Source organism: Ceratotherium simum, chromosome 21, assembly GCF_057802395.1.
Source record: "Ceratotherium simum simum isolate JZ-2026a chromosome 21, ASM5780239v1, whole genome shotgun sequence".
In the NCBI taxonomy this organism is placed as follows: domain Eukaryota; kingdom Metazoa; phylum Chordata; class Mammalia; order Perissodactyla; family Rhinocerotidae; genus Ceratotherium; species Ceratotherium simum.
The window spans coordinates 5,178,662-5,196,335 of record NC_141920.1 but is presented as its reverse complement, the minus strand read 5'-3'; the positions used below and the strand labels follow the sequence as shown (position 1 = coordinate 5,196,335).

Below are 17,674 nucleotides of genomic sequence, written 5' to 3'. Positions count from 1 at the left end.
TCAATCCCAGAACTGCTGGAGAAAAGTCCCCAAACAGGCACAGGGACCAGCACTGCCTGGACAGGCTGTGGCTCCTCATCAGTTTCTAGTTCTCTTCACCTAGTGTCCCTCCCGAGCCTTCACCACCTCCTGAAGCTGCTCCCCCCGCCCCTACCTCCCCTGCTCTGGGGTGGGGGCGGGGGGGTGACGTCCTGCCTCCATCACCAAGACAACAGACACTCCTGTTCTCAGAGCATGAGACCTCCCAGTGTGGGGTCCCCCTGTGCTCCAGGATGCCGCTTCCCCTGCCTCTAGACCCCCCTCTCTCTGGCTCCTCTCCCAAGCTCCATTCCCCTCTCTCCTTTTCTGTGATGGTCAGCTTCCTTTTTCTGGTCCCTCTCAGAAATATTCAAGCCTGCTCAACTCGCTCTCGTCCCCCTTGGCTTCACATCACCAACTGGCTATACCTCAACTCCCCCATTTATTCTTTCAACAAATACTTTGTGTGTGTGCCTACTATCGACCAGGCATTTCCATCTCACACCAAGATTTTTTTTTTAATCTAATATTTTAGCTTTTAAATAAAGATGGTACCTAGTTAAAAAATAACCCCCTGACCCCACCAACACATGGGCCACTCAGGCTGTCGAAGTGAGCTTGCTCTGATGCAGATCCGTGTGTCACTCCTGGGATGAACACCCACGAGCTCCCCACTGGCCTCAGAATGGAGCCAAGCTCCTGGAGGAGGCTGGGGGCCTCCATGATGAGCCCTTGTCCATCCGGCCACCTCTTACCACACTTCTGAGCCTGAAATGATGGTGGCGCAGAGCCCCCTTCCTCCACGCTCTCTCGGCCAACTCCTGCTGGGCCCCCATACTCTGCCAGAGCCCCCCGGCTCAGGGAGGCCTTCTCGGATTCTTCAAGGGGGCGGCCCACCCTCTTGGAGTATCCAGCACCTGCACTAGGATGTCGTGGCTGCTGCTGTCTGCACGTCTCTCTCTGCAGCCCCCTGTGAGTTCTGTGAACGAGGGGCCACGACTCCGTTCAGTAGACAGTGCCTTCTGTGCGTAATGACATAGCTAAGAACATCTCTGCTCTCAGGCGCTTAAGCCCAAACCGAATTCTTGATTTCCCCCACCTCCACCCAATCCCTTCATATGGGCTACAGCTAGCCAATAAGGCTAGTTAGAAAGTTAGAAAACAAGTTAGAAAAAGGCACAGCCCCCCTCTAGGGCCCTGGGCTGGGCTTCTGGAGCACAGACAGCATTTTTCTCTTGTAGAATGAACAACTCACCCAACAGTACATGGTGGCCCAACCACCAGTCTCCATTCCTCCCCATCCAGGTCCCATCGGCCCCCTAATATCAGACCACACATCTGGGAGTCCTCTCTTTATCCCCTGTTGTTGGATACCTTCAAGATACATTCAAGTCCTAACTCCCAGTACCTGTGAAGGTGATCTTGGAAATAGGGCTTTTGCAGAAGTAATCAAGTTAAGATGAGGTCATACTGGACGAGGGTGGGTCTTAATCCAATGACTGGTGTCCTTAGAAGAAGAGAGAAATTTGGACACAGGCACAGAAGACACAAGGAAGAATGCTGCATAAAGATGGAGGCAGAGATCAGGGTGATGTGGCCAAAAGCCGAGCACCGCCTGAACCACGGGAAGCAGGAAGAGGTGAGGAAGAGGCTCCTCTAGAGCCTCTGGAGGGATCACGGCCCTGCCAATACACTGATTTTGGACTTCCAACCTCAAGAACTATGAAAGAATAAATTTCTTTTATTTTAAGCCACCAAGTTTGTGGTACTTTGTATGGCAGCCCCAGGAGACTCATACAGCGCCCATGTCCAATCCATTGACCAGTCCTGGCTGTTCTGCCTCCACAAATATCCGGAAATAGTTCCACCTCTGTCCATCTCCTCCAGGGTAACCCAGCCTTCATCACTGCCTCCCAATGATCCATTCTCCACTCACCAACCAGAGAGCTTTTTTGAACCCAAAACCTGCTACTGGCTTCCCAAAGCCCTTAGACTTGACCGCAACCTCCTCTGAGGGCTTCAGATCCCACACGAGCTGGCCTGCCCACCTCTCCGACCTGTCTCCATCATTCTCTCCCGCGCCAGCCATTCTGATTTTCTTTCAGTTTCTTAAACGGGCCCAAGTGACTTCTGTCTTAGGGCCTCTACCTGCTGAGCCCCTACTCAGGTTCCTTTCATCCTGGATCTTCACATGCTGGCTCCTTTTCATCTTTTAGGAGCGAGCTTCCACGTCACCTCCTTGGAGAGGCCTTCCAGGGACACCTCATTGGGCAGCCCCACCTCCCCAGTCACTGTCACATCACTCCCTTTCTTTCCTTCATTTCATAGTGCCATCGCCATCGGTCATTTTCTTGCTTATTTGTTTTCTTATTTGTTGTCTGAGCTCCCCGCCTCAAGCCCACCACCTAACTGGAATGCAAGCCCCGCGAGCGCCACACCAGGCCCATTTTGTTCACTATTGTGTCTCCAGGGTGTAGAACAGTGCCTGGCACATAGTAGGTACCCACTGAATACCCACTGAAGAACTGAATACTTGAATGAAGCAACATTTCCACCACTGAGTTGAAGTTATATGAAGTTATCTAAAAATATAGTAAATACATGCTCATTCATTTAAGCTCTCCTAAATTAGAATTTGGAGAAGAGAGAGAAAGAAGTTTGTCTTTGTATTTAAGCAGCATAAAAAAAGAAAAGAATTTTCTGAGCTAATTATCTATGTAAATAGGGAATATGTTTCACCCTCTTAATAATGAACTCCAGCAGCTCTGGCCTCAAACACTCCGAGAAGCTCTCTGGTGATGAACATGCAAATTCCAAGTGATTCTATGCCCTAGTTGAAGCACTTACAGGATTCTGAAGACTCAGGGTCCTAACCTCTCCTCCCCGGGCCCCTGTCAGCAGCAATAATGAATGTCCTGGATGGGAATGGACTTGGCTCTTTATATGTAGCGGGGAACTCTGACTTCTCAGGAAGTCAGTCTGCACCTAATCACCATCAGGGCCAGAAATGCATAGGTCTCTGCATGGCCCCAAGCAGAGGCAATTCCCTGAAAGCTTGGGGTGGGGTTTACTAGGAAAAAGCAGCTAGTCAATTACAAGGTTACGACCTTCTCTGAGATTTCAGTGGTTACTTTAAATTGACACCCTGCAAAAGGCAGATGAAAATACAAAGTATTGTTAAGACCAGAGAAGAAAAAAGTCCAAATGCCGATTGCTGTAAAAGCCCAGGTACTCTCGCTCACTGGCAAGTTGGTTTTTGTCTCAGTAACTGTGGGTTGCAGTTAAGGAAATTGGAACCCATCAGAAGTTGGCTAAAGCTGAGGGGCCAAACAGTAGACTTAAATTTCAAACTATCTAGAAACCACACCCAACCACCAAAATCACATGTTAAAACAACTCTAATTGTATACTTCGAAGAACAAGTAATTTCGTTTTACTGTGGTTACTGGTAATTCCAAGCTAAATACATCCATGTCCTGCTCTCTGTTTTTACACATATTTTTGGGAAAGAGTAAGGTTGGGCGTGAGCTATTGCTTTTCTTCCCCTTTTCTGTATAATTTAATATTGAGGCTTGGGGAGGGCAGCTCAGATTTTGTAATACACATTGAGCTCTGGGGATAGCTAACAATGAGGAATTATTGTGTACACTATTTAGCTAACTGCTCAGAGAACATGGTCTCAAAACAGACATTGGAGGCATATTGGTTAGGTGCACTGGTTGCAAGCAACAGAAGCCATGTCTCACTCATGTAAGCTCAAAAGGGATTCCTTGGAAGGCCACAGGTGCTCACTGAACTAAGGGATGCTCTGGGGATCCAGTTGGTGCAAACTATTCTGTAGTTTCTCCAAGACACCCCTGTGGGCATGATGCATCTTAGCTTCTGGTCAGTGCACTTAAGATTCAGGGTCCTGGAGCAAGCATCCGTCCAGCCACCATTTCTGACCCTTCCTCCCCAGCTGTGCTCCTGATGTCCCAGAATGCCTTGCAGCCAGCCCTAAGAAGCAGCGTAGCTTGGACCCAAGATTAAAGCCCACAGGACAGTGTCCTGTCACTTCAATAATGACGTGAGTGACATCTACCAAGCACTTGCTCTGTGCCTGACACTGCGCTGAGCTTTCCGTGTGGACAGTCTCACCCGCTCCTCACAGCACCCCACGAGGTAGACGTTATTTTGCAAAGGAGGAAACTGAGGCACAGGATTAAGTAATTAACAAGTCAGTGGAGCAGCTGGATCTTGGATGTGGGAAGCAGAATTCCAGAGCCCAGCCCACAGTGCAGTCATTGCAGATGGATCATTAGGATCCTTCCCTCTTCAGTGACTCTCAGATTAGCATCTAATTGGGGATTTAAAAAACCGTTCTTGTTAGCAGGCCTGTGATCCTCCCCATTAAGTCACGTTGCGTAAACCGTCGGCCCAGATGCCTCAGAGCATGTGTATCTCCTGGTGCCCAGACTTTGCTCTAAACCCTGGTTATTTCAAGCAGGCAGCAGGGCAGGGAGGTCCCTGCCCGAACTCTGAGCTGAACTTTCACCAGAAAGGGGCAGTTGAGGCACAAAGCTTGGTGGCCCACAAATCTCAGCCCCGGGGCTTCCCGGCTGGAAGAGCTTGAGCGCATGGTCTCACTTCCAGCTTCTGTTAACGGTGTCATCGCATAGGGAGGTCGTGAGAATCAAATGAGGTAACGTGTACAATGCGCTTAGCACAGTGCTCGAGCTGTGTCTCTCCCTCCGAGCAAAGTGGGCCTCTCTCTCACACGCCCCCCACACATGGTCATTTATGGTAAGAACATCCGTCCATCTAGTCTGCCCTCTGGGGAAGTGCACACTTAGCTTATAGCCCATGTGCCACCGCACATGTTTCAACGGAGTAAACGTGAAGGAGATGAGGAACAGTAAATTCTCCTTCAGGAAGCTTGGGCGATCAAACAGCAAGCTGGGAAAAGTTTCAACATATGCAGGGGACAGCCACTTCTCTAAAGATAAAGAGCACTGACAAATCAATAAGAAGAAAAACATTTTTTAAAAGTCTAATATAAAAATAGGCAAAGGATATGACCGGACGGTTCATAGGAAAATCAACACAAGGGGTCCCTAAAAATACAAATAGACGTTCCTCTTTGTTTGTAATTAAAAGAATGCAAGTCAGGACAACCAAGCATTGCCACCGGCAAGATTTGTAAAGGAGGATACTGATGAGAGTTGGTGAGGATACAGGAAACCAACCCTCTTATGAGGGAGCAGCATCCGTGGGGAGTGTTGACTGGTGTTACTCATTTGGGAGGAAGGCTGGGGAAGGAATTTAATACATGTTTTGCTGCATCAATTCTACTGCTAGAAATTTATAGCCGAATCTGCAGGTGAAGGGGAGTTCGGGGGCAGAGTTCTAAGCAGAAGGAGCAGCATGTGTGTGTGGAGGCTGTGGTGGGAAGGAGTGCGGCTTGATGGACAGGCTGACAGACGTCTGTGTGACTGCATCATGGTGGTGGCTGGTGGCCACCGTCTTCTCTGAGGAGGAAGAAAGCTTGTCTGTGAAGTTGTGGGGATGAGGGTCTAATGGGAACTGAGGAGCACAGGAAGGGGTAGAAGAGAAGGAAGAGTTGATACAAAGAGGGGAGGGTGGTGAACGTGGCTGGGTCACGGGTCCCACACGGAGGGTCTGGCTGAGACCGAGCCCCATAAATCATGAGTGCCTCCAGTTAGTGGACTTTCTTACATCCTCCATCTTGACAGAATATAAGCATTTTCAATTTCAAAATGCCCCCTGAAAGTGGCTGACGGCCTCGATTAGATGCTGGCGTTGGTGGTGGGGAGAAGAGATGAGGAAAAGGACACAGAACAATGACCCAGGGGAGGCGGCTGGGGAGAGGCCGTGGTCCCGCCCTGCTCCTCATCCCAGGGATGCTGTGACATGGGGTCACAGCAGAACCTGCCTCAAGTGCTGAAGGGGGTGCCGTGCTGAGCCCGGGCCAGTGGGACATCCCTGTGAATGCTGGTGCGTACAGCCTATCGCCATTACTGGCATCATTACTAGGCACTGAATTTGGGGGTGGGCAGTTGGGGGCCCAAAAAAACAAGTTGAAAGACATGTCCTGGCACTAGGAGGTTGGTGGGGCTCCTTAGAATCAGAGACTTTCAGGGCTGGAAGCAAATCCAGGCCAACTCCCTAGCCAATGCTACCCACCACACAATCCAGTTCATTCCTGGATGTCTCCAGTGATGGGAAATTCAGTATGTCCAGAGGCATCCCATTCCTCCCCTGCTGAAAACCCTTCAGTGGACCCTCCATTGCCGCTGACATAAAGTCCAACTCCTTCCCAAGGCCCCCATGGCCCTCCCTGCTAACCCCTGACCTCATCCACCCCTTGCCCCTCTTACTCTCTCCTCACCAGCCCCAATGGCCTTCTAGTCCCTGAACACATCACTGTTCTCTTTTGCATCCTGGCCTTTGCACATGCTAGTCATTCTCCCTGGATGTTCCTTCTCCTTCTCCTCTAATAACCCTTCCTGTTTTTTCAGGTTTCAGCTCACATATCAGCTTTTTAAGGAGGCCTTCCTTCACCTCCCAACCCAGGCTAGATGCCCCCGGGCCTACTCTGTATAGTGCTCATCACTTTTGTAATTCATTACTCATTTAAGATTTAATTACCTGGGCCGGCGCCATGGCTTAGCAGTTAAGTGAGCGCGCTCTGCTACTGGTGGCCCGGGTTCAGATCCTGGGCTCGCACCGATGCACCGCTTCTCCGGCCACGCTGAGGCCGCGTCCCACATACAGCAACTAGAAGGATGTGCAGCTATGACATACAACTATCTACTGGGGCTTTGGAGAAAAAAAAGGAGGAGGATTGGCAATAGATGTTAGCTCAGAGCTGGTCTTCCTCAGCAAAAAGAGGAGGATTAACATAGATGTTAGCTCAGGGCTGATCTTCCTCAAAAAAAAAACAAAAAAGATTTAACTACCTATTTGACTCAGACTTCCACGAGGGCAGGAAGCTGCCTTATTTGTTCCTTTGTCTTCAGTGCCTTATACCAGCGAGTGGCACATACACAGCAAGGCACCCAGTGCACATTCCTGAATCAACTCACTTGGGCAGCTCTTTCCTGGACAAGTCTTCCTTTATCAACCTCACCAGACCCCAGCGCTGAGTGCTGTCATCATCCCCATTTCACAGGTGAGGAAGCTGATGACGACAGCTGGGGCTGGAGGAGGATTACAGGAGACAGCATACAAGAAGGGCTGAGCGTGGCTCACAAAATAGGAAGTTATTACCTTTTTGCTGTGGTTGGTATCACTACAATAGTCATGGTGATCTTGGAGATACACAGAACGTCAGAGTGGGAAGAAAATGCAGCACCCACCAAAAGGAGACAGACACTGAGTGAGGCCCCAAGCTCAAGCTGAACTGGCGACCGGCTGAGAGCAGGGCCTGCCTCTCTCTTCTCCAGGTCTGGGGAGTTTAGTGCAGGGACTGGCTCTTTGCAGTAACAGCATGGAGGGGTCACTAGGTCCTTGGTGTCAAGTACTGACCACATGTCATCTCATTTAACCTTTCTAGCACCCCTGGAGGCCAGAGCTATCACCATTCCCAACTCACTGATGGGGACATAGGTGACAGAACAGGAAGATGACAAAGCTAGGGTGGGACCCAGGTCTCTCCAGTTTCTAAGATGCTGCTCTCAAGCTCCCTGTAGCACACAAAAGATGTGTTAGATTCAGCCAAGTCCAGCCGACCTCCAGGTGCTCAGGTGGAGGTCCTGGGTGGGCACCAGTCCTGCCTCCCAGCTGTCTCAGCGACCACAGAGTCGCTGGTTGCCCCTCCAGCTGGGAGGTCTGACATTCTCTGGGACATACTGTTCACTGTGACACCTCCACTGCCCTGCTCCTGCGGTGCAGCTCACTTACCAGGTCTCACACGGTTTCTGTATCAGGGTCTGTTGGAAACTCTCTGAATATCCAAGGGGGCAGGGGGTTGGCTTTGCACAAAGAGGCTCCTGAAAGCCATTCCGATTTAAGGAACAACCACACCATCGTCCTGGCCACAACTCACAGCCACCCGCTGCACCAACTTCAGAATTTAGTTCCTTCCCTAGGGTCTCCCTAGTTCAGCTTAGTTGTCCTCAAGTTCAAATTGATTTCAGTGGCCTCCCTTCCTTCGCACTGGGCTGTTGATCTTCATTTCCCAGACTGACTTTGGCGGTGGAGCGCTGCATCTTGGAAGTTTTATCAGGGGCTCATTCTGGCTTAAAGCTTTCATTAACACAGTTAACTTCCAATACGTTGCACAAATATTTCTTCATGTGTAGCTTCTAACTGGCTTGCCATCCAGATGGTTTTGAAATCAAGGAAGCCGCTATATTTGCATTGAGCTGGGTATTTTGAATTTGGAGATTACAGCCTCGGTCAGAAGATAAGAGAAGCAGCTGGCCAACGATCCGTCTGCGACGAGCGCCTCGCAAAGCGGCAAGAGGAAGTGGCAAGAGGAAGTTTCCGTTGATAATTTTCCTTGTTTTAAATAACTAATACAATTAGCAATCCCTATTCACATCTGATTTTTGGACGAGTGTATTTAAGATAATTTTCTTCCCGGTTTTTATTCTTGGTTTTGAAACAGAGCCCCGCATCAAGAACTAATTTATTATGGACTAGCCTGTGATTTTGTTCTAGTTAATCTGTCTCTAAATGATAACTTGTCATCGCAAAGTATATGGCTGGAGATAAAAGCAGGACTGAAATTAGAAAAAAAAATACAAATGAGGAAAAAAAAAAGAAGCTGTGGTTTCTCATTTTCCCCCCTCAAGCATAAATTGTTGAGTAAGGAGATTTTTAAAAGCCAGAAATTGCCGTGGAGGGAACCAATGCTGGAAGCTGGAGACCTGGCACAGGACACATCTGGCATTACAGGGTCTGGAGGAAGGTCTGCTGTCCTGGGTAACCAACTGCACTTCCCCACAGCCTCACTCCTGTCATCCAGGATGAGGACGTTGTCATAGACGGAGGGAGGGAGAACAAACGAGAAAAGTCAATGTCCAAATTAGAAACTACCTAGCCTATGTTGTTTTTCTTGGGGCCCTACTGTGCCTTTGACTTCCTGGTTGCTCAGAACAAGAATAACAAAATCCATCCAACCCGGCGATTTTGAGAGATTCATCTGAAAAGCCACCAGTGGAGTTTGATCTCTCCATACCAGTGGTTCTCAAACTGGAGCAACTTTGCACCCCAGGGGACATTTGGCAGTGTCTGGAGACCTTTGGTTGTCATAAAGTGGGGAGGTGGTGCAATTGGCCCCTGGGTAGGCAGACGCCAGGAACGCTGCTAAGCATCCTAGAGTGCATGGGACAGCCCCCACAGCAGAGAAGGATCTGGACCACGTCATCAACGGTGCTGAGGCTGAGAAACCCTGGTGTGTGTGTGTACTCAATGTGAATTCACTTGGTGGGGCCGTTGGTGTGCATTCTACACAAAGTTTCTGGAATGCGGAAACGTGAAGCTCAGGCATGCCTCAGCTGAGGTACCCAAATTATGTAAGTATCCGAAGGATTAACGGGGTTCTGTTTCCTTTCACTAAAGGAAAAGGATCTGGTTGCCTGGTGATGCAGCCAGTGGTGAAAAAGGCTTTTGAAAAAAGGGTTCAGTGGAAACCTGTGCCCGGCTTAGAGCAGGGACTTGCAAAGGCAGCCAGACCAGGATCGCTGCCCTTTCTAGCGGCGGTGTCTGAATCCAGGGCCAGCGGGCTCTGGAGTGGCCTCCTCCACTCGCCTCGGGCCCATCCTGTGCTCCTGGATTCTCTCCTGTGGAGTCTGTCTCACTCACGGTGGGGAAAGGTCGCCAAGGAGTGAAGGAGCGGGACTCCCTGAGAGCAAGCCGCGATGCTGGACTTCCAGTGATTTTATTGGCATGATGAGCAGCTCAGGGCTGCCAAGGACAACAGCTCTGTGCTGTGACCAAGCCTGCAGGTTTCTGGGGCAATCTGTCCTACTGCACTGGGCTGTCCCATCCCCACGGGATGGAACTGCGTGGGGAGGCGGTGGAGGAGAGCATAAACACACACGGCTCCTCCCTCTGCCTTCCCATCTCCGCGCCCAAAGGGAAAGGGCAGACCCTTCTCTCAGCCGTCCCCTCTCCACCCCCTTCCACTTGGACGTTCCTTAGCCTATCTAGTGAACGAACACGCTGTCTTGGCCTATTTTTGCATCGATGGAGGACTCCTTGGCAATGGAGAGCCGTGTGACCTCTCGCCTCCAGCCCTGGGACAAATGTCCCCTTTTGGTGGATGTATCTGCAGCTCCTCAAACTGCTAACCGCGCCCCCTCCCCCCGACCTTCCTCCAGAAAACTCCCATCTCTTCTCCGAACACCTTCCTTAGAAACCAGGGTGGGGAAGAAGACTGTGATTGAAGAGCTCCTGTAGGTGGACCTGACTTTGCTCCTGCCTATAAAGGAGTAAAGAGTGCTCAGTGGGACGTGGGCAGGACCTGACAGCCCCGTGACACAGGCTGCTGTTTCCTGAACCCTTCTTGGCGCCAGGCAGCACGCTAAGTGTTCTCCTGCGTGCCTCCTTGTAATCCTCACAATAATCCTAGACAGAGGGGAGGATTTTGTAAGCCCATTTGACAGATGAGAAAGTTGAGGCTAAGCGAGCTGATGGACATGCCTGTCCAAGGCCACAGGTTGATATGAAGCTGATCTGGGCTTCTGAGCCAGGTGGTCTGACTCAAGCACCAGAGTTCTTTTTTTTTTTTAATTATTTTATTGAGGTCATACTGGTTTATAAAATTCTGCAAATTTCAGGTGCACATTATTATATTTCAGTTTCTGTGTAGACTGTGTCGTGCTCACCATCAATAGTCTAGTTTTTATCTGTCACCGTACATATGTGCCCTTTACCCCTTTCGCCCTCCCCCCCTCCCCTTCTCCTCTGGTAACCACCAATCTGTTCTCCTTATCCATGTGTTTGTTTGTTTATCTTCCACATACGAATGAAATCATACGGTATTTGTCTTCCTCTGTCTGACTTATTTCGCTTAGCACAATAAGGGGCCAGAATTTTTAGCCCTTCACAATGTGAGGTGCTTAGAGTGGGCAGGGCACGGTTCCGCCACTGTGCTTCTTATTGTAATTTTTGTCAATGGCAGCACACTGTGGTCAGTTGGCATTTGCAGCGAGTTTTGCCCATCCTCACCCCCTAAGAAGATCCAGCGGGAGAGCAGTTAGTCCTGGAGAAGGCACTGTCTCTTCTACCAGGGGGTTCTGGGGTCCCTTGGCCCCCCTGTCAGGCTTGCTGGGCACCAGCCTGGCCCCAGGGTCACTGTACCCTCCTCTACTTCTCCCCCAGCTCTGCTGCAGGACACAAGCCCTCAGCACCCACAGGTCCAGGATTCAATGGGCAAGACCAGACCCTGCAGCCTTGGTTTGAGTTACCTGGGGCTTGTACCTTGCCACGGGAGTCTCAGTGGGCCTGGGATCCTCCTGCATCGTCTTGGAGGTCCCGGCTCCCCTGCGGTCCGGCACCAGGAGCTGCTCCCTGTGCCTGGAGGCCAGGCCCGACCGGCGGCGCGCAGGGCGGAGGGCGGCGCACACGGCGCGGAGACGCGGCTCCCTCGCGCAGAGGCCAAAAGGAGCCTGGAGGTGCGGCAGGTGCCGGCCAGGTGAGGCTGGAGAAGAGCGCGCAGAGCGCAGCATCACCGGCCTGGTGCACAGGCCCACAAGGCAGTCCCCAAGCACCCTCAAGGAACGTCAGACGGCGAGCTCCTTCCCTTCCGACCTCAGGTGGCGAGTCGGTGGGGGGAGGGCGGCACCTACCTCCCAAAAGCACGAGGACGCAAGCGTAGGGGAGCATGGCTGCGGGCATCCCGTCGGGGCTGGCAGGAGACGGCCGCGGGGGCGCCTCCACGGTGCGCGGAGAGGAGGCGCGGGCGCGCGGCTCTCGGGCGGCAGCAGACGCTGGCGGCCCGGCTGGGGTCCTGCGAAGAAGTTGTAAGGGTCCTGCGCCCCCCTCGGCGCTCACACGCGCTCACCCTCCCGGGCTGTTGATCGTTGTAAGTCGAGCTGCGCACTCATAGGTCCAACTTGCCAGAAGAGGTGGAGACAGCCCCCGGCGTTGCGCTCACTCCAGCGCAGCGCGCCCAGCCCTCTGGCGCAGCTCCTCCTGCCATTCAGACCCCCTAGTCGACCCCCCTCCGTCCCCTGGCCCTCGTCTCCTCCAAAGTCTTTGCAATGAGCAAGGAGGCCTCCCTCAAACTCTTGTCCGGGCCAAGCCAGAGCGGTGCGCCCCTCCCACCAAAGCGCACCCCTAGCCAGGTTTTCCCCAGAGGGGCAAAGGGGGTGTGAGGGGCACTCTTCTCTGACCCACTGGGTCCCCGGGCCCCCAGAGTTTCTAGTCAGGCCTTCCAGCTAACTCTTGGAAAAGTCGCGTCAACTTGGAGCCGGGCGAGCACAGGAGCGCAACGAAAGTAGCCAACCTGGGGCGCCCAGCAGCCGGCAAGCGCTCTCTGTAATTAGTTCGTCCCCGCTCCAAAGAGCATCTAGGCAAACTGTGGAGCCGACTTGGGCGGGTCACCCCCCCCCCAACTCCTCCTCCTGCCACCCCCCCCAATTCTCCTCGGGGGAGTGAGTCAGTTTAGGGTGGCAGCTCAGAGGCAAGGAGCCGGGAGGAGCAGGAGGAGGACAGACAGGATGCACCCAAACCAGTCACCTCCGACTTCTCCCCGCCCCCAGGCCCTGGGCCTCCCCAGGCAGCTCCCTGAGGGGCAGGCAAGCCTTGAAGAAAGGCAGTGAGCATCTGGGAAGGAGGCCTCTGCGAGTTATTGGATTTGTGAATGAAGAAGAGAAAGAGAATCCCTTGGATTGGAAAAATGTAACCAGATTGTTCCTACCTGCATGGACCATGCGGATGACTGAAGTAAAGCTGTGGGAGTGGGGAGGGGGGCTGGAGATGTGTAGATCAGGGTGTCCATTTTCATTGTGTTGCTATTAACTGAGAGAGAGAGAGAGAGAGAACAGAGAGAAAGTGAAAAATGGGAGAGGGGGAAGAGAGAGACAAAAAAGGAGAGAGAGAGGCAAGGACAAAGGAATCACGAAGAGAGATAGGAGAGAGGAAGAGGAGAGAAGAGAGACAGAACAGAAAGGAGGATGTGAAAGGGAGAGAGAATCAGAAAAGAGAGAGATGGAGATTGTCCCCTTGGGGCAGGCTTGGGCCTTGGGGACAGATCTGTGCCCAGGGTGCACATCCAGGCCACCAGCCTACCCTCTGAAGGGTTTATAGGTCCATCTGTCCACGTTTGTGGGCTGCTCGCCTCCGGGGGGTTGGGAGACAGCACTCCACCTTTGGATTCCTTACCAGAATTTGGGGTGAGGCTCCCAGGATCCTTAAGAGCCCTTCAAATGACTTCAACCGACTTCAACCCCAAGGACCCCCACCCGGGGACCCCCTGGGCTGCCCTTAGCTCTCTTTTTCTCCAGAGGCAGCAGAGAACAGCAGAAAGTGAGGAATGAGGCCACAGTGTGATCTTACACAAATGGAAATGTGAGAGAAATGATCAATTCCCTTCCTGAAAATGACATTTTTTCTGGTCTCTATGGGTTGCTGAGAACAGCATGAGACATGAGGTGGACTTGCCGAAACCGAGCTCGGTACCAGCTCTCCCTGGCAGACAGTGGCTACGTGCCACGTATTACGTTCGAGTGAAAGGGGTGACTTTTGTGGGCGGGAGGAGAGTTGCACGGGGTGATTATTTATAATTGCATAATTGTGATCATTTCTGGCAATTATGTGTCTTTAATTTTATAAAATTTATAATTACGGATAGTTTTAAAAACTGCATGCTGTTCTGTCCGTAACTGTGTGAGACTGCTCTCTCTGGGCTTTCTGAACGGGGGCCTTTTGAAGTCCCAGGCTGCTGATCGGGGTCTGAGTATTAATGTTTTGGCATGGGGAGGGGATGTTACATTGATGTCCCAGGTGGAGTTATAATTTGGTACTTGGAAAACTTACTGTACTGCTGTTAGAAGTGGGAACTTCTCCACAAAGTATGGTGCTCATGTATGATTGTTGTGGTGTCTTATTTATAGAAAAGAGGAATTACTGATAATTATTGAGAACTTGAGTGGACCAGGTGCTTTAGATGCATATACTTTATATCTGAACAACCTGATGAGATGTAGGAAGTATTGTTAGCTCCATTTTACAGAACAGGGAAACTGAGTTCAGAGAGGTCGGGCCGCTGTCCCGCGGCCACACAGCTGGAAGGTGGCAGAACTCCCCAGTCCCTGCTTGTGACTTCGATGCTCTGCGTCTCCCTGAGGTGCCCCGTCTCACCATGCTGGCTGTCGGCTCTGTTCCAAATCTGAAGATCCCAAAAGAAAAAGCCCATTCTATAAATAATAGCCTCTCTTTGAAGAGGCTTAGGAATGACGGGGAAGCGCTATTGCAAAGTGCTTCCTAAGTCTTAGCTAAACCCTGCTGTTGAGACTGAGTTCCAGGCGGGACCTGTGCCTGCCCGTCCTCACGCTAATGGTGGGGTGATGCTCGGGAGAATGGGAGAAGCTGGAAAGGGCGTTTGAGGCCGATGGGGCAGCTGTCTTCCTTTTACAGGTCAGAAGACGGGTAAGTTACCTGTTCAGAGGCAATGCAGGTTTTACTCCAAAAAAATAAAAAAGCAAAGAAAATGAACAAATACTGCTTGAAAAAGACTCCCCTCTAGTCAGAAAGGGATCAAACAAAAGAGGAAGAAAGAACTGAAGCTAAAACTTATTTATTGGCTTTAAATATACATTTACTTTTAACCAAAATAAAGTTATATTGTCCAGACTCTGCATTTTGCTAGAGGAAGGGTGGTATCTGCTCGGTTCCTGACCCCTGTCTTACATACAGAACAATCACCCAAGAACATTTGAAATGGTGGTAATTATAAAGTTGTTTGGGGGAGAAGCAAATGATTTCTCGACCCCGAGTCTGCGGCCCTGAGTCACGTCCATGGGCGTGATCGCATTTTGGCCTCCAGAGCTGGGCTTGTCTGGGTTGTTAACCGCAGGGACCCTCCCCAGGTGGTCAGAGCTGTGGGGGCAGAGGAGGGGACGCAGGGTGGGTTTTTCTGGGGCCGTGCACAGCTGGAGTGAGGGAGGCAGCCATGAGCCAGATGTCTATGATGGGAGAGGGGAGGCCAGCCTTCCATACCCTGTGTTTATCTTCTACCTTCCTCCCCCCAGTCAGAGTCTAGGGGTGGGTTGATAGGAAAGCATTTCAGAGCAGAGCCGCCTCCTTCCCTCCCCACCAAACACCCACCTCCTTGTCCTTGTCCCTGTTAAAAACCCCACGGGAAGATAAGATCGCTCCATGAAATCTTGCTGTAAAATGGTCTGTTTCCTCTGCTTGTTATCAGGGACGTCTGATCAAAGACATGGTGCCTGGGCCTGGTTATCTAATAACCAAATAAACATCCGGGCCGGCTTCCCCGGCTGGGAAAGGCAGGCAGGGGCTGCTCTGGACGGAGTGAAGAACAGGCCAGAGCAGGCTGGACCCCTCTTGGTGACCATTCTTGCCTACAGAGCATCACACTGGCCAGGCCCAGAGCTGACCAGATCCTCACCACAACGTCTAAGTTATAGATGGAGAAACTGAGGCAGGGAACCCTCCGGGAGAGCCCGTGGTCATCGGGTAACTGACACCCATTTGTCCCCTGTGGTAGTTGCCCCCCGTGTCAGTCTTGTCCCTGTTGCACTGGTGCACACCCTCCCCCCGCCCCTGTGCCTAGCACATGCCTTGTACTAATGGGGGCTCACTATGTATTTGCTGAATGAACGAATGAATGAGCAAATGAACCATCGGAGAATGAGCACTGAGTTCACACCAGAAGACTTGATTGCGGATCTTAACGCTACCACTTAGCAAGTCACCAGGGCTGGGGCTACACTGAGGCAGCCAGGGCTCAAAACATGAGGGAGCACTCACCTCGGCTCGTACAGGTGCAGGTGGGCACCTGAAAGTGAGTGCCTCCTGATATTTTGAGCCCCGCGTGCCTCACTTGCCTCACCCTAGCCCTGGGCCTTCAACTCATTCTGAGTCTCAGTTTCTTTCTCTGTAAAGTGGGCATGATGCCTGTGCTACCCCGTAGGATGAAGAAGACAACGTCTGCAGAAGTGAGCTTTGGATGCAGGGTCCAGTGTTCTCAGGCCCTGAGACTCTCTGGGGGAGAAGTCGAAGGTCACACAGCTGGTGGGAGATGCAGCCTGGATGAGAATCTGGTCTGGGGTTTGGAAGTCTGGCTCCTCAGCCTGGTCCTGAATGGCTTCTTGTCCACCTGCCCCTGGGGGAGGCGGGCTGTGAAAATGCCCTGGGCTGCCCAGAAACTCCCCCACCAGTCCTCTCACCTGTCTCAGTCTTCTTGCTCCATCAGGCTGTTGGCGGGGGAGGGTGGGCAGGGAGGCACTGGAGGGCTTTAACCAGCACCTGACATATAGGTGTTCAGTGGACACATTTCAGATGGATGGATGGATAGATGGATGGGTGGATGGATGGATGGATGGATGGGTGGGTGGGTGGGTGGATGGATGGATGGACCAATGGGTGGATGGATGGATAGATGGATGGGTGGATGGATGGATGGATGGATGGACGGATGGACCAATGGGTGGATGGATGGATGGATGGGTGGACGGGTGGATGGATGGATGGATGGATGGACTGATGGGTGGACGGATGGATGGATGGGTGGACGGATGGATGGATGGATGGATGGGTGGGTGGGTGGAAGGATGGGTGAGTGGGTGGATGGATGGATGGGCGGAGGGATGGACAGATGGAGGGATGGGTGGGCGGTGGATGGATGGATAGATGGATGGATGGTGAGAGGATAGGTGGATGGATGGGTGGGTGAGTGGATGGGTGGATGGATCGGTGGATGGGTAGAATGACTAGCATTGTGGTTGTCATGATTGTTGTTCTGGGTGGTGCCCAAGCTGAATGATTTGTTGATTTTATCCTCACATTTATTAATTTATTAGTGATGATTCATTAATGTATTAACTCACCTGTGGATTGCCAGTCCCCAAACTGTGGAGATACATCATAGTCCCTGCACTCAAGGGGCACTCCTCCACAAAGATGGGACCGTGTGTTCCCATATGAGTAACCACAGAGCCCACCATAGTGGATAGGTGCTTAAACTCTTTGCTGAGTGAAGAGCAAACACTTGTTCTTATGTCACTAGGCTCGCTTGCCTGGAAGGTTTGGGTTGGTTTTCTTTTTAAATCTTTGGGTCCCCAGCCCAGCCCAGCCTCTCTAACTGATGCTAGGGCTGCTCATGGATTCTTGTGGAATACTGGATGAGCAACTCAGTCTGGGTGTCAGTAGCTTTTTCTGTACTACCCCCAGACAGTCAGTCACCTCTGTTTGTGGAATTGATGGACAGTTTGGAGCTATTAGGCACCCCGGGGCTTGCAGGCAGGCTGTAGAAAGAGTGGGTTGGTTCAATCCACTTTAGTTGAGAAACAAGAAAGTTCATTGTGAGAGAGGGCGTCTGCTGGTGCTGGTGTCAAGAAGAGGCTGCCCGGCCAGGGGAGAAGGAGAGCTTTGGGCGTCTGATGGAGTTCATGTTGTGGCACTACCACTCATGAGGTGCGTGACTTTGGGCAACCTTTCTGAGCCTTTGTGATCATCTAAA

The 17,674-nt window shown here is 51.7% G+C and overlaps 1 protein-coding gene across 1 annotated transcript in view; it reads right to left on the bottom strand.

Annotated features, from left to right (window-relative positions):
- The window catches only part of APCDD1L (APC down-regulated 1 like), a 57,919-nt gene extending 46,011 nt beyond the window's left edge, over window positions 1-11,908 (bottom strand). The window contains exon 1 of the mRNA XM_004430238.3: window positions 11,817-11,908. Coding sequence (XP_004430295.1) covers window positions 11,817-11,865 — 49 coding nt within the window. The 5' untranslated portion in view covers window positions 11,866-11,908. The remainder of the gene's footprint in view (window positions 1-11,816) is intronic.
- Window positions 11,909-17,674: the final 5,766 nt, after the last annotated feature.